The 17,633-nt window shown below is 42.9% G+C and overlaps 1 protein-coding gene across 1 annotated transcript; it reads right to left on the bottom strand.

Annotated features, from left to right (window-relative positions):
• Positions 1 to 119: 119 nt before the first annotated feature.
• On the bottom strand, positions 120 to 17,415 carry tars3 (threonyl-tRNA synthetase 3). The gene is made up of 19 exons (XM_014176058.2): positions 17,063 to 17,415; positions 13,786 to 13,875; positions 13,422 to 13,609; positions 13,046 to 13,169; positions 12,824 to 12,948; positions 12,555 to 12,672; positions 12,341 to 12,405; positions 10,961 to 11,039; positions 10,704 to 10,850; positions 7,870 to 7,968; positions 7,478 to 7,644; positions 6,774 to 6,936; positions 5,037 to 5,174; positions 4,834 to 4,911; positions 4,514 to 4,614; positions 3,987 to 4,091; positions 3,738 to 3,810; positions 1,218 to 1,332; positions 120 to 983 (listed from the first exon to the last, which is right to left on the bottom strand). The coding sequence occupies exons 1-19, from the start codon at positions 17,402 to 17,404 to the stop codon at positions 835 to 837; spliced, it is 2,466 nt and encodes an 821-aa protein (XP_014031533.1). The 5' UTR covers positions 17,405 to 17,415; the 3' UTR covers positions 120 to 834.
• Positions 17,416 to 17,633: the final 218 nt, after the last annotated feature.

The following is a 17,633-nucleotide window of genomic DNA, read 5'->3' as shown; positions in this document are numbered from 1 at the left end:
GACGTCAAGATTATTTAAGAGCAGAGACCTCAAGAGGGTCAAAGTAGATTTTTTGTCAGATGAAAAATGATAAAAGTTACTTGCATCTCCAATGAAAAATAAGACAAAAGGGGAGGGAAAACGTTGAGGCAATATTTTATTCCAAGATACAATCCAACAAGAGGACAGAGCTACTTCATGATTTTATTTAATATTTCCCAAAAGTGTTTTATTTGGCTTAACCTCAACCCAATAAATAATATTCTCATGACATCTTCCTTCATCCACATTCTATCCTTCAGATTAGTGTAAAAAACTGTTCTTGCATGGTCTTTCATACACTACTGCAGGGTTTCCCAAACTCGGTGCTGGGGCCCCCCATGGGTGCACATTTTGTTTTTTTCCTTAGCACTACACAGCTGATTCAAATAACCAACTTATCAAAAAGCTTTGATTATTTGAATCAGCTGTGGTGCTTGGGCAAAAACCAAAATGTGAATGGGGGGGGGGGGCCCTAGGGCCTAGTTTGAAGAAACCCTGCACAACTGTACCAAATACATCACCACCAATATTGTTTCTCACTTCCTGACACAATTCTTTCAAATTGATTAGATAAATCAAAGAAACATACATATTCAACTACTCCAAATACAGAAAGGGTCTGTCAGTTGATTAGAAAATTATATTTTTTCAAACATGTCAATACATTTAATCTACCCCTTTCCATGTCTATCCTTTCCACACAGACCTCTTGCGTTCACATAAAATGTCCCTTTTGTTCTTTTATTGTGACAGAGAAAACTATCTGGCATAAAACATTGTCTTCTGGGAACCATATGGTCACCCTATCTCTCCTCAGAACTCCTCCTCAGCGTTCCGGCAGCGTGACTCTTTCAACAGGGTCAGGCGAGCCAGCACCTCAGAGACAGACAGCTCTCCATGAACCTTGTTGTCCCTTGTACGTACGTTCACGCTGTTAGTCAGCTTCTCTTTCTCACCAACCACTGCCAAGACACAAAGCACAAAGCAGCTCACAGTCCCCACACTGCCAAATCCCAGCAAACACAGCTGCCCTAACACATTCACATTTTCAACAACAATATTTCCGTAGTGATGAGTACAATCATGTTTTTGGCAGCTGAGAAAATTCGATACTAGCAAACATTGAGGTGGTAAAGTCATGAATATATGAATGGCTAAAAAAATAAATAAAAATCTACTATAATAATCCTTCTTACCCAGGATGAAGTTGTACTGGGCTAACTGGGCATTGCGGATCTTCTTGTTTAGGAGGCAACTGGAGTCGAGATCAGCATCTGCCATGAATCCGGCCTCCACAAACTGTTTACACATCTGAAGGACAGAATAACCACTCAGTAAATACAAATTCATAAAAAATGAATGGAACTGCCAACAGACATATGTTAATATCATTATGAACGGAATGATGAATGTGCAGCAGGCCCATGGGGGGCCCAAGAGGAGGCAAATATATATATATATTTTTTTTAACAAAAAAACAAAAATACAATACATATTATACATGTAGTATATCAACAACATTTTTTATGCCACAATAGGACCCGCTCTCAATGAGTGTTGACAGCCTGATGCTGCTGCCGCTCTGCTAATCATCAGATGGGGGAGGAGAGTTGGTAAGGGGCCCATGTGGGTAACTGGGGGACCCTGCCTTTATTGGGTAACTGCATAAATAAATGTGACTGGTCAATTGTGTGAGTCAGGGGCTGGGCCCAAGCCCGTAAGAGACAAAAAAAGAAATAATATTACACTGAACAAAAATATAAACGCAACATATAAAGTGTTGGTCCTGTGTTTCATGAGCTGAAATAAAAGATCAAAGAAGTTTTCCATACACACAAAAAGCATATTTCTCTCAAATTTTGTGCACAAATTTGTTACGTCCCTGTTAGTGAGCATTTCTCCTTTGCCAAGATAATTGATCCACCTGACAGAAGCTGATCAAACAGCATGATCATTACGCAGGTGCACCTTGTGCTGGGACAATAAAAGGCCTTCCATGGCCTGCATACTCCCCCGTTGAGCATGTTTGGGATGCTCTGGATCGACATGTACAACAGTGTGTTCCAGTTCCTGCCAATATCCAGCAACTTCACACATCCATTGGAGAGGATTGGGACAACATTCCACAGGCCACAATCAACAGCCTGATTATGCGAAGGAGATGTGTCGCACTGGATGAGGCAAATGGTGGTTCTGATCTACGCCCCTTTTTTTTTTTTTTTTTTTTAAGCTATCTGTGACCCACAGATGTATATATGTATACCCAGTCATGTGAAATCCACAGATTGTGGCCTAATGAATTCATTTGAATTGACTGATTTCCTTACTTCATATGATCTGTTATTCAGTAAAATCTTTTAAATAGTTGAGTTTATATTTTTGTTCAGTGTACGTAATTTTTGTATCCAACCACAGGAGCCCCTCTCAATGTTTAAAAATACACCACAGAGCATAATTTTGCCATAGAGGATCAATAGTTAATAAAATAACTGGGTTTATTTTTATCACATGTACATACAGGTATCTGCCAAAATCAAGGAAACACCAACATAAAGTGACTAAAAAGTGTGTTGGGCCACCACAAGCTGACAGAACAGCTACAATGCGCCTTGGCATAGATTTAACAAGTGGACCTAAACCATGCCAAGAAACTGCACCCCACACCATAACATATACTATGTATCTCTCATTTACTCAAGTGTTTCCTTTATTTTGGCATTTACCGGTGTGCCTACAGTCAGGAAGGCTGCAGTTTGGGCAGCATGCGCACCAAATATACAGTTTTTCGCATTGTGGCCATAGACATATAATCCATAGAAGGGGTTTGTAACCTCTTACCCTGGCAATTTGACTGTTAAACTCATGGGTACGCTAGGAAATGGATGCCAGTCCTGACTAATGGGAACTGCCATCAATGGATTATATTCTATGGTTGGTTGCAGTTGTCGGTTTGCCTTTTGCAAATTTCAAAATACAATTGCAGGAAAAACGTACAGTTTGCCTACTGCTGAAAATTGAAAACTAATCTGTCTGTAGAACCAATAGAAAGAAATTGTTCTCAACAACTCCTAATTTTTAGCGAACAGCACCAATATTTTTAAAAGTAGCTTATCTTGAGATAGCCGATGTGCTCGTCGTGGCAATAGCCTATCACCGTGAGTAGTTTATGGTTTAATCTTCATTAGTTGAGTCACTGTGCCGCTGGACATTTTAGTTAGTAGTCGACTGTAGCCTATTATATATACTGTATATGTATATATATTTCCTCCTAATATTGTACAATCTGTGTGTCGCTTCATTGGCCTGGGTTATTGTTTGTTTGAATTCAAGACCAGATTGATCTCAGTTTGTCAATCAGAGTAGCCACTCATTTTGGTCATTTGTGTGGTATTTAAAAATATTCAGCTTATGTCTTCTGTCATGTAAAAGGCAGATATTTTTTTCGGACCCTGTTAAAAACAAATTCACTATGTGTGGAAATCCTAAAAATGCCTCTGCTCAACTGTAGCCTATGCCACATGACAAATGTTATTATGGCTTTTTCGTCAACAGTAAATTTACCACCCATTGAATTTGGATCTTGGTACACAGATTTGTTTACGGAAAATGGTGTGCCGGGAAGGGGGGAGGGCCTATGATTTCTTAATCCGGCCCTGATCATAAACTGTAGAAATATGAAAGGAAGACAAGTTTGAGAAATAGAAGGCTAGGGTTACCCTCTTGGCATATTCTTCACAGGTAGGGTTGACAGGCACAAACATCACCTGACGTGGGGACAGCCAGAGGGGCCTGGAGAAGAAACACAATATGGCTGGATACGTAGCAAATCAAAACACTATATATACACACACACACACAGACATAATTAAGACATTTAAGAGCAGAAAAAACATCTTTATACATGACTGATTTTCCAGTCTATGATTGCATCTTATGTAACACAACAAATTAATTTTGCTACTCACCATTTCCCAGCGTAGTTCTCAGTGAGGATGGCTATCATCCTCTCCACAGAGCCCAGAATGGCCCGGTGGATGATGACTGGCCTCGCTTTGTCATCCCCGTCCTTCCTGCATGTCACAGGATTCAACATCAATATCAGTCACAGCACCACGTCATGCTCAATGACAACTACGTATTTAACCATTATTTATTCTACCTTTAGCTCTATAAACAACTATAAATTATGTTCAAAAAGGTTCAAACATTTTTATCTCGATGAGGTTAGTCTCATCGAGATAAAACAACTTTTTTTTAACCTTTTTGAATATAATTTATACAGTTGTTTATAGAGCTTCATAATGTTTTCTACCTCATTAAAAATCCAACTTTAAATCCAATTATTTAAAGGACTTTTAAGTCCACTTTCTAGTACAAAGTGTTCAGGTGAGAACTCATACTGAAGGAGGGATTAATGACTAATCTTGCTTCCTATAACAGGATACAGACTCAGCATTGTATCGCGACTAGTTTGATTAGGTGACCCACTCACCCCACAAAGGTCAGGTTAAAGCGGATGGGAAGCTGGAAGTCCAGCTGAATGGTTGCACATTGATGATATCGGCCAATAGCATCTTTGATCTTAATGTCAATCTGAAATGGCACAACAAAAGTATTACATGGTTTTCCTTCCTGAGAGTTTTAGACCTTATTTAATTGAAGGGGAAATGCAATATCTATCAGGGAAATATCCATGGCTATAATAAGTACAAACCTTTAATTAAATAGATTTCCTGAGAATTCTAGACCTTATTTAATTGAAGGGGTGAAGAAAATATAGAGCAAGGAAATATCAGCTGCTGTAATACAAACCTTGGGTCCATAGAAAGCACCGTCTCCGGGGTTTAGTTTCCATGGTTCCCCAAACTCATTCAGGCTGTTCTCCAGTTGCTTTTAAACAGAGGGAATCAATGAACATACATTTCAAAATACATCCTGGGTCATTCTTTCTTTAAATTATGTTTCTTTATGCGACATTTCAGGAATATTTCATGGACACGCATGTTTAATTCTACCTTCTCAGCCTGGTTCCAGATAGCGATATCTCCTAGGTACTTCTCTGGACGGGTTGAAAGGTGCAGCTGGAAAGAGAAGCCAAAGACGTCATAGACACAGCGGAGGAAGTCCAGACAGCCCTTCATCTCAGACTCAATCTGCAAGAGAGAGAAAGGGAATACAGAGGGTCATCTGAATGGCGAGGAGGTTAAGTACCCAGCAGGGTTGGGGTCAATTCCATTTCATAAAGAAATGAGGAAAATTGGAACAGAAATGTCCATTTACTTCCTGATTTGAAGTTGACCCCAACCCTGGTACCTAGCTACTTTAATAAGATGTTCCTCTTCAATAGTCATAGCTGGTCTGGTCACCTACAGTTGAAGTCGGAAGTTTATATACACTTAGGTTGGAGTTATTAAAACTCATTTTTCAACCACTCCACAAATTTCTTGTTGACTAACTATAGTTTTGGCAAGTCGGTTAGGACATCTACTTTGTGCATGACACGTAATTTTTCCAACTACTGTTTACAGACAGATTATTCACCGTATCACAATTCCAGTAGGTCAGAAGTTTACATACACTAAGTTGACTGTGCCTTTAAAGAGCTTGGAAAATTCCAGAAAATTATGTCATGGCTTTAGAAGCTTCTGATAGGCTAATTGACATAATTTGAGTCAATTGGAGGTGTACCTGTGGATGCATTTTAAGGCCTACCTTCAAACTCAGTGCCTCTTTGCTTGACATCATGGGAAAATCAAAAGAAATCAGCCAAGACCTCAGAAAAACAATTGTAGACCTCCACAAGTCTGGTTCATCCTTGGGAGCAATTTCCAAATGCCTGAAGGTACCACATTCATCTGTACAATAGTACGCAAGTATAAACACCATGGGACCACGCAGCCGCCATACCGCTCAGGAAGGGCGCATTCTGTCTCCTAGAGATGAACGTACTTTGGTGAGAAAAGTGCAAATCAATCCCAGAACAACAGCAAAGGACCTTGGGAAGATGCTGGAGGAAACAGGTACAAAAGTATCTATATCCACAGTAAAAGAAGTCCTATATCGACATAACCTGAAAGGCCACTCAGCAAGGAAGAAGCCACAAAAAAAAAGCCACTTCACAAAATAGATTGTATCATGAGGGAGGAAAATGATGTATATATATAAGCAACCTCTCAAGACATCAGTCAGGAAGTTACAGCTTGATCGCAAATGGGTCTTCCAAATGGACAATGACCCCATGCATACTTCCAAAGTTGTGGCAAAATGGCTTAAGGACAACAAAGTCAAGATATTGGGAGTGGCCATCATAAAGCCCTGACCTCAATCCTATAGAAAAGTCGTGGGCAGAACTGAAAAAGCGTGTACGAGCAAGGAGGCCTACAAACCTGACTCAGTTACACCAGCTCTGTCAGGAGGAATGAGCCAAAATCTTCCCAATTTATTGTGGGAAGCTTGTGGAAGGCTACCCGAAACATTTGACCCAAGTTAAACTATTTAAAGGCAATGCTACCAAATACTAATTGAGTGTATGTAAACTTCTGACCCACTGGGAATGTGATGAAAGAAATAAAAGCTGAAATAAATAATTCTCTCTCCTATTATTCTGACATTTCACGTTCTTAAAATAAAGTTGTGATCCTAACTGACCTAAGACAGGGAATTTTTACTAGTATTAAATGTCAGGAATTGTGAAAAACTGAGTTTAAATGTATTTGGCTAAGGTGTATGTAAACCTCCGACTTCAACTGTACCTGTTCCATGGTGCAGAAGATGTGAGCGTCATCCTGTTGGAAGCGGCGCACCCTTGTAAGGCCGGTCAGTGTCCCTGACAGCTCATTCCTATGGAGCACCCCGAAATCAGCCAGTCTCAGAGGCAGCTCCCTCCATGACCGAGGTCTGTGGCTGAACATCAGACTGAGGAAGAGAACGGGAGGATCCAGGAGAAGGTGGACGGAAAAAGAGGGTGATGGATGAGAAGATATGCATTTGAAGCAATGGGAGTAGTTAAGGTTACATAAATGCTTTGAAAGTACCTTCCTTATAAGCCATCATACCTTCATATTAACCAATAACATATAGGGAGGGCCAGTTTCCCAGACAAAGGTTAAGCCTGGTCTTGGAGTAAAGTTATTTCAGTGGCTATTCTCCATTGAGCATGGTTTTTAGTCTAGTAAGTAATCAAGTAGCCTTGCATCTGCTGTTTCTGCAGCGTGAGGCAGCTTGATGTAGAAGTGCACCCCCTGTAGAGGACGCTAGTCTATTGCAGGGCCTTACCCCCAATCTATCTCCTAATGCTGAGTTCCAAGCAGACACATTGGGTCCCAGTTTTACCACTTTTGGTATAACTCAGGCGGGGATTAAACTCCCAACCTCAGAGTGATGGACACTAACTACAAGGCCACGGAGTTGGTTTTTAGTCCGGGAAATCGGCCCAATAACAAACCAATGTACCTACCAGTGTCCAGGACAGTTCATGGGCTTCAGTGCAAAAACGTCCTGCTCCACTGGGAAGGAGAACATGTTGTCGCTGTAGTGCTGCCAGTGGCCAGAAGTCTCCCACAGCTTACTGTTATAGATGTTAGGAGAGGCCACCTCCTGGAAACCTCTTCTACAGTATTCCTCCTGCAAAGTACATTCACCAGATCACAGCAAGACTGAGTGGTACTTAACTTCAGCATCCTTTCAGTTACTATGGTTATAAAGCACCAAAGTAGTCCATGAACATGCTGTAATTGGGAATTCTACAGGTGGGTATTGTTGTATCTTGGCAGAAGATGGACAGATTGCTTCTCTGCCTTTTGGATGTGATCAGGTGAAGGTGGTTGAGGCTGGTTGGTCTCGTCTTACCCTGATGAAGTCAGTGAGTGTGTTGTACAGGTAGGCTCCACGCGGGAGGAAGAAGCAGCTGCCAGGGCTCAGGTCATGGAAAAAAAACAGTTCCTGTTCCTGTTGTACAGTAGAGACAAACAGAGGGGAAGCTTAAAGACTTCACAGATTGACAGTTACAGATAGTGAGGCAGCTCCTCCTCTCTGTGGGGAACAAGTTAAATCAAACGACAGCAAATCTGTCCATGAACGACACCCACAGACATGTCCTCTACTTCTAAACCTTCAACTTCTAAATGAAAAGAATCACACCATCATAGGAGTAACATGTTTAAAAATTACTTTAGACTTTGTCCCCCTGGATAACAAAAATGAAAATAAAAGCAGCAGCGAGTCCATGGTTTAATATAAAGATCAGTGTTGTGTTGTAATCACTTGTGGCCAGGCCGTGGGGTTGCTGCCATCTGTGTCTCCCGCAGGGAGGATAGATCAAGCCTGTCTGAGGACCAGCTGGAGCTCACATAGTATGACTCACTGATACATCATGCAGTTAGACACACAGGAACAACCAAGCAACAACAGTAAGCATGCAGTGCTTAAAGCGTCCGCATACTTCGTAGTCGAAAGTTCATGCATATATTATGAAGACATTATCATGTTTTCTTCGTTTTGGACTTCGGTAAGGGTTTTTTCCCGGCTGTTTGGGCACATTTTTTGTTGTTGAGGCCAGCCGAACTTCGGAAGCCGAAGTATATGCCCCTTCGTCCATGAGTGGTCAATTTAAGGGATTCTTCAATAAATTCTTTGTCATTCAACTAGAGACGACTCATTTTCATGCACATTTTTTCATTGGAACTACTGCACCAAGCATCTAAGTTAGATGTAAAATTGCACGACTAAGAACTCCTCAGCAAAAAACGTAAAAATTAATTACAGATTTCTAGAGTTTTCTATTTTGAGGAAGTGTATACTGGCCATGGAGTCTCAAAATGGCCAAACCGTACTAAACTCAACAAAAAAAGAAACGTCTCTTTTTCAGGACCCTGTTTTTCAAAGATAATTCGTAAAAATTCAAATAACTTCACAGATGTTCATTGTAAAGGTTTTAAACACTGTTTCCTATGCTTGTTCAATGAAACATAACCAATTAATGAACATGCACCTGTGTAACGGTCATTAAGACACTAACAGCTTACAGACGGTAGGCAATTAAGGTCACAGTTATGAAAACTTAGGACACTAAAGAGGCCTTTCTATGGACTCTGAAAAACACCAAAAGAAAAATGCCCAGGGTCCCTGCTTATCTGCGTGAACATGCCTTAGGCATGCTGGAAGGAGGCATGAGGACTGCAAATGTGGCCAGGGAAATAAATTGCAATGTGCGTACTGTGAGACGCCTAACAACGTCGCCTATGGGCACAAACCCACCGCCGCTGGACCCGACAGGACTGGCAAAAAGTGCTCTCCACTGAGGAGTCGCGGTTTTGTCTCACCAGGGGTGATGGTCGGATTCGCCTTAATCGTCGAAGGAATGAGCGTTACAACGAGGCCTTTACTCTGTAGCGGGATCGATTTGGAGGTGGAGGGTCCGTCATGGTCTGGGGCGGTGTGTCACAGCATCATCGGACTGAGCTTGTTGTCATTGCAGGCAATCTCAACGCTGTGCGTTACAGGGAAGACATCCTCCTCCCTCATGTGGTACCCTTCCTGTAGGCTCATCCTGACATGACCCTCCAGCATGACAATGCCACCAGCCATACTGCTCGTTCTGTGCGTGATTTCCTGCAAGACAGGAAGGTCAGTGTTCTGCCATGGCCAGTGAAGAGCCCGGATCTCAATCCCATTGAGCACGTCTGGGACCTGTTGGATCAGAGGGTGAGGGCTAGGGCCATTCCCCCCAGAAATGTCCGGGAACTTGCAGGTGCCTTGGTGGAAGAGTGGGGTAACATCTCACAGCAAGAACTGGCAAATCTGGTGCAGTCCATGAGGAGGAGATGCACTGCAGTACTTAATGCAGCTGGTGGCCACACCAGATACTGACTGTTACTTTTGATTTTGACCCCCCCTTTGTTCAGGGACACATTATTCCATTTCTGTTAGTCACATGTCTGTGGAACGTGTTCAGGTTATGTCTCAGTTGTTGAATCTTGTTATGTTCCTACAAATATTTACACATGTTAAGTTTGCTGAAAATAAACGTAGTTGACAGTGAGAGGACGTTTCTTTTTTTGCTGAGTTTATTTCCACTTTTTTCTCGTTTTCCAAGCGAAGGTCTAGCCACCAGGCGAACTGAAGCTTGCTGGCGCCTTCAGGTCCATTTGTAAAATACAGAGTAAATTAGAGTGATTTGTCACTTTCAATGCTGGCAGTTCTGTAACTCACTTTGGATAAAAGTGACTGCTAAAATACACGGAACAAAAATATAAAACGCAACATGTGAAGTGCTGGTCCCATGTTTCATGAGTTGAAATAAAAGATCCCCAAAAAGTATGTCTGTAATGAAGCCCTTTTGTGGGGGAAAAAAAAAGGTTCACGCACTGGGCCTGGCTCCCCAGTGCGTGGACCTCTGCCCTCCCAGGCCCACCCATGGCTGCGCCCCTGCCCAGTCATGTGAAATCCATAGATTAGGGCATAATTCATTTATTTCAATTGACCGATTTCCTTATATGAAATGTAATTCAACAAAAACTTTGAAATTGTTACATGTTGCATTTATATTTTTGTTCAGTATATATGAACATATATCATTATATTAATTGAGGGTCTCTTTCAATGGCTGTGTTAAGAAACCAAAACCAACTAAATAGTCTTCCTCGGTCAACTCCCAAAGTGACCACCCCACAGTGAGGACTGACCTTTCCAATCTTCCGATGGTCTCTGTTCCTAGCCTCTTCCTGAAAGCATTCCCACTCCTTCAGCATCTTGGAGTCTGGGAAGGAGATGCCGTAGATACGCTGCAGGGTCTCCATGTCTGAACGGCCCTCCCAGTACGTAGAAGAGTTCTGTCGATATTACAGGAAAGGAGTGGAGCGGAGAGGAGATATTGTGACACTGTTTTTCAGCTTAAGAAATGATTGGATATTGCAGTCTGTGTGTGCGTCACGTCACATACCTTGTAGATCTTCAAGGCTTTAATCTTTCCTGTGTGTCTTACATGGGGCCCACGACACAGGTCAATCAGAGGCCCACATCTAAAACAGTAGATTACTCATTTTAGCAGGGCATGGACCAGTGAGGGTCTTCAAATTCATAAAAAAATAGTTTACCATAATATATGAAAGCCTAATCCTTCGCAATCCTTCGATTTAGAATTTGATGTACATTCCAAAGATTTATGTGAATGATTCAAAACAAGAGGGTATAAAGAAGAATTATTGGACAGTTCCCTTAAGAGAGTAAGACAAGCTGAGTGGAATGCATTATTGCAACCACGTCAAAGGAATCCCTCTCCTCCCTCTTAGCTTTTGTGTTCCCCTTCAGTCCCATTTCAAGGTCGATTAAGGAAGTGGTTAATAGACATTGGCACATATTACACAGTGACCCCAGCTTTGGCAAAGCGTTTGAATCCCTCCCGAGTTCTTGCTATAAGAGACACTCAAATGTAAATGGATTGTTTAGTACGGTCAGATTTGCCTAATAAAAAAAGCATTGCATTTCATCATTCCCGATGGCAGTTTCCTTGTCACAACTGTCCACTGTTATGCCATGATCAGAGGGAACTCTCTTATCCATCCCCATTCGAGAGGGAGGATAAAGGTTTGAGGTAGAATAACATGTAACACAAAATATGTTGTATATCTACTTAAGTTTGTTCCTGTAACTTTAATGTTGTGGGGAAGACCAAACATGAACTTAAGACAAGGATATGTGAGCATAAGAGCTCCATTCGAAACCATGATGGAAAAATAATTACTTGTTGCCAGAAATTTCAACAGCCATAATCATGACCTAAGTGCCTTACGTTATATGGGCACTGAATTGGTGAAAGCGCCACATAGGGGAGGAGATAGGGATCAATTACCTCCCCAATGAGACACATATTGGATAGACCGCTAGGCCACTCTTGCCCCAGCAGGCCTTAATGAGGCTTTTTCTTGTTTTTTTTGTAGTAGGTTATAAATATGCCAAATATTTAGGTAATGACATCATGTATTTGTATTGTGTGTCTATAGATCTATATTTGATCGTCACGGTTCGCCCAAAGCTCCCTCTGCTGGGATCTCTTGATTGGGCCAATAATGGCTGAATTTATAATTATGCCCACCTATGTGGTCTTGTTGGTGTGACAATGATTGCTATTGCCTTGCACGCTGAAGGGCTCATACCCGAAACGTTTGTGCAGCGATAAAAATGTCAATTTAAGTTCATTTACTGGAGTGCAGTCCTATTTCTGTTCTTCAAATTCACCAACATGTTAAACCAGTCTTCTGAATAGTTGCTGTACACCAAATAATATTCTGTGATTTACAACTAAACATCAAGAGCTGCTTACCTGTAGACTGTTGTAGTGGGTGTGGTGACTTTCTCATTCAGAATGCGACACTTGAATTTGTTGTACTGAAAATATGTAGGAAAACAGATTGGGGAAAAAATAAATACGAATTGCTGCCGATCTACTCACAACCCCAATGAAAAAGAAACATCTATAAAACATATAATCGAGCTACAATCTTTCACCAGAGGGTGGAGAGATCCTCTCCTCTCACCTTGAACATCTTCAGTAGGGTCTCCCTGCTGACCTCCAGCCTCTCGAAGGGCTGTTTCTCCTTCACCACAGACTTGCACAGCGCCTCCAGGTAGTCAAACTCTGTACTCGACACACCCCTGGCCAGGACAGGACACAGGTCAAACAGAACCCTCAGTAACAACACACCTGTCATAGGCTACTCACCACACCAGCTCTGTATCATTTCTGCTCATTACTTTATAAAGGAGACTGGAAGCCTGTTTTTTCTTAACAATGATAGATGCTTACTGGGGTCCATCGAGGAACATGTCATAGTAGAAGCCATTCTCAATGGGTGGTCCATAACACAGACAGCCTCCATAGAAACGCTCCATGGCCTCACCAAGGATGTGGGCACTGGAGTGCCAGTACACCTGAAACAAGGAGCGGAAACATCTCTGTTACTACCTCCAAGAACAAAGACTATAGAGATTAGAGAGTATGATAGCCCAGAGGGCACATTATACTCACAGCTTGGGCATCATCATTGTCAAAGCGCAGGATCTCCAGTGAGCAGCTCTTCTCCAGAGGTCTATCCAGGTCCCACAGGTCCCCGTTCACCCGGGAAATCACTGCATTGTCAGCCAAGCCCTGACTGAGAGAAATACCATATACCACCATCACCACAAAGTGCTCATGTGTTGATACAAACAATGGCAAAGACAGAGGGGTGCAACTGATGTCTCCCAGTAACATCATGATCCTCCTAACCTGGTCCCAGATTTGTCTATGCTGCCAACTTCGATGAATGTTTTTGCCATGACAATGGCCATTGGAGTTGACTGCACAGCACAAAAATATATGGGACAGGGATATTATGGTCCAAGACAAGCTCCAGACCCCTCACCTGATGCCACAGGCCAGCTGGTAGGGGGTAGTGACCCAGGCCTGACCCTCCATCCTGCGTCCATCTGGCAGCTCCACAGTGATGGGCTGGCTGTCTGCAGCTCTCCTGGCCAGCAGGGCATCGCTCTCCTTTTTCAGCTCCTCATACAGCTGCATGCGCTCCGAGATGTAGCCAGGCCACGGTTTCAGCTGGAAAGAGTAACATGGTGATTTATAGGAACTTAGGGAAAGAAACTGGGGGAATTATTTGGGTATTGGTAAGGATATTGCACAACTTTGAAGGAGCGCTTGATTGCATGCATGGGACTTCTAGAATAGATGTATGGGATATTGGACCTTTGGGAGGTAATGTTCCTAATCATTACCTCTCTGCCACCACCCCCTCCCTGTGCCTTCTTCTTCTTGTTCTCTGGCTTCTCCTTATCAACAACAGGTTTGGTCTCATGAGTTGCTGCCTGCACAGAGGTGTAAATTCAAAGGTTTGGTTTATAGGTGAACAAAAACATGCAAATATTGTTATTGACATTCCACTTAGTGTAAAGCACAATAAATAACGGTTATCTTATAATATATATATATATATATATATATATATATATATATATATATATATATATAATGTTCCATAAGCATGTTCAGTGGACTACACACCGAGCTGTCAACCTATTTCGAGACCAGGGGCAGGGGAGGGTTAGGCAAAAGGTTGGCTGCATGGTTAGGTCTAAAATCAAATGTTTTATTTCACCTTAATTTAACCAGGTAGGCCAGTTGAGAACAAGTTCTCATTTACAACTGCGACTTGGCCAAGATAAAGCAAAGCAGTGAGACAAAAAAACAGAGTTACACATGGGATAAACAAAAGTACAGTCAATAACACAATAGAAAAAAATCTATATACAGTGTGTGCAAATGGAGTAAGGAGGTAAGGCAATAAATAGGCCACAGTAGCGAAGCAATTAAAATGTAGCAAATGAACACTGGAGTGATAGATGTGCAGATGATGATGTGCAAGTAGAAATACTGGTGTGCAAAAGAGCAAAAAAAGTACATAAAAACAATATGGGGATGAGGTAGGTAGTTGGATGGGCTATTTATAGATGGGCTGTGTACAGCTGCAGCGATCGGTAAGCTGCTCTGACAGCAGATGCTTAAAGTTAGTGAGGGAGATATGTCTCCAACTTCAGAGATTTTTTCAATTCGTTCCAGTCATTGGCAGCAGAGAACTGGAAGAAAAGGCGGCCAAAGGAGGTGTTGGCTTTGGGGATGATCAGTGAGATGTACCTGCTGGAGCACGTGCTATAGGTAGGTGTTGTTATGGTGACCAGTGAGCTGAGATAAGGCAGAGCTTAACCTAGCAAAGACTTATAGGTGACCTGGAGCCAGTGGGTCTGGCGATGAATATGTAGTGAGGGCCAGCCGACGAGAGCATACAGGTCGCAGTGGTGGGTGGTATATGGGGCTTTGGTGACAAAACGGATGACACTGTGATAGACTGCATCCAGTTTGCTGAGTAGAGTGTTTGCCAAAGTCTAGGATCGGTAGGATAGTCAGTTTTACGAGGGTATGCTTGGCAGCCTGAGTGAAGGAGGCTTTGTTGCGAAATAGGAAGCCGATTCTAGATTTCATTTTGGATTGGAGATGCTTAATATGAGTCTGGAAGGAGAGTTTACAGTCTAACCAGACACCTAGGTATTTTTAGTTGTCCACGTATTCAAAGTCAGAACCGTCCAGAGTAGTGATGCTAGTCGGGCGGGCGGGTGCGGGCAGCGACCGGTTGAAGAGCATGCATTTAGTTTTACTAGCGTTTAAGAGCAGTTGGAGGCCACAGAAGTAGTGTTTTATGGCATAGAAGCTCGTTTGGAGGTTTGTTAACACAAGGTCCAAAGAAGAGCCAGATGTATACAGAATGGTGTCGTCTGCGTAGAGGTGGATCAAGGAATCACCCGCAGCAAGAGCGACATCGTTGATATATAGAGAAAAGAGTCGGCCCGAGAATTGAACCCTGTGGTTCCCCCATAGAGACTGCCAGAGGTCCGGACAACAAGCCCTCCAATTTGACACACTGAACTCTATCTGAGAAGTAGTTGGTAAACCAGGCAAGGCAGTCATTTGAGAAACCAAGGCTGTTGAGTCTGCCGATAAGAATACGGTGATTGACAGAGTCAAAAGCCTTTGCCAGGTCGATGAAGACGGCTGCACAGTACTGTCTTTTATCGATGGCGGTTTTGATATTGTTTAGTACCTTGAGCGTGGCTGAGGTGCACCCGTGACCAGCTCAGAAACCGGATTGCACAGCGGAGAAGGTACGGTGGGATTCTAAATGGTCAGTGATCTGTTCATTAACTTGGCTTTCGAAGACTTTAGAAAGGCAGGACAGGATGGATATAGGTCTATAACAGTTTGGGTCTAGAGTGTCACCCCCTTTGAAGAGGGAGATGGCAGCTTTCCAATCTTTAGGGATCTCGGACGATACGAAAGAGAGGTTAAACAGACTGGTAATAGGGGTTGCAACAATGGCGGTGGATAATTTTAGAAAGAGAAGGTCCAGATTATCTAGCCCAGCTGATTTGTACGGGTCCAGGTTTTGCAGCTCTTTCAGAACATCTGCGATCTGGATTTGGGTGAAGGAGAAGCTGGGGAGGCTTGGGCAAGTAGCCGCGGGGGGTGCGGAGCTGTTGGCCGGGGTTGGGTAGCCAGGAGGAAAGCATGGCCAGCCGTTGAGAAATGCTCATTGAAATTCTCGATTATCGTGGATTTATCGGTGGTGACAGTGTTTCCTAGCCTCAGTGCACTGGGCAGCTGGGAGGAGGTGCTCTTATTCTCCATGGACTTTACAGTGTCCCAAAACTTTTTGGAGTTAGAGCTACAGGATGCAAATTTCTGTTTGAAAAAGCTGGCCTTTGCTTTCCTGACTTCCCTGAACAGTTGCATATCGCGGGGACTATTCGATGCTAGTGCAGTCTGCCACAGGATGTTTTTGTGCTGGTCGAGGGCAGTCAGGTCTGGAGTGAACCAAGGGCTATATCTGTTCTTACATTTACATTTTAGTCATTTAGCAGACGCTCTTATCCAGAGCGACTTACTGTAGTGAATGCATACATTTCATACATTTTTTTCTTCTTCTTCCGTACTGGTCCCCCGTGGGAATCGAACCCACAACCCTGGCGTTGCAAACACCATGCTCTACCAACGGAGCCACATTTTAGTTCTACATTTTTTTGAAAGGGGCATGCTTATTTAAGATGGCGAGGAAGTTACTTTTAAAGAACGACCAGGCATCCTCTACTGACGGGATGAGGTCAATATCCTTCCGGGATACCCGGGCCAGGTCGATTAGAAAGGCCTGCTCGCATTAGTGTTTTAGGGAGCGTTTGACAGTGATGAGGGGGTGGTCGTTTTTAATTAGATACATTGTATAAATGGTCGGGGTTTAGACATAATCATGACTTTGTGGCCATGGAAGCTAGTGACGACCGTATTATTATCTGACAGATGCTGGATAATGTCTCCGCCTACTCCCGATCTGCACTATCTAGTAACCACTATAGGCTCCCTAGGCAACTACTGGTTGGACTAGGACAGCAAGCTACAGGCCACATGCAACCACACAATTGACATGCACTAAGGTGGTTAGCTAGCTACCTTATTATTATCATAATTGCGGTTCTTTGGTTGTTGTTGTTGTTGTTTTTTCCCTGTCTTCTCCTGGCCTTTGTTTGTGCCCCTCTTGCCCTGTCCCTCTAGGGCGAGCTCTTCCTGGAGACCCCGGCGGAGGTGCACGAGACGAAATTTGAGCTTCTCATTCTCGCTCCGTAAACTCTCCAGCTCCGGAGAACTGGCGAGAATGCTGGCGACCTCTGATCCACCATTTAGCCCGTCTCGTAGGAGGCTAAATTCCCGAGTGAGGAGCTCTATTTGCTCCTCTTGCGCGGTCAAACGTGCTGCCATGCACTCCGCCATCTTTAAATTACTATTCTCTTTCATCAGCAACTGGGAATAGGGTCTTCCGGTCATCAACAGTGAATGGGAATGGAGTCATAGCGCCCTCTTGCGCTTTAGTTTTGTGTTGTAACTTTCACATTTAGAACAGTCAGTTAATGTCGTCTTGATGCTGCTATTGTAAAAGCCACATACATAGTAAGAGTTTTACTGTAGCAATGACTGATTACTGTTTCAATAAATGTGAGGTTGTCTTCTCTGGATTACCTTTACA

This window comes from Salmo salar, chromosome ssa26 (assembly GCF_905237065.1).
Source record: "Salmo salar chromosome ssa26, Ssal_v3.1, whole genome shotgun sequence".
In the NCBI taxonomy this organism is placed as follows: Eukaryota; Metazoa; Chordata; class Actinopteri; order Salmoniformes; family Salmonidae; genus Salmo; species Salmo salar.
The sequence above is the reverse complement of the archived record's forward strand: the minus strand, read 5'-3'. Positions and strand labels throughout refer to the sequence as shown.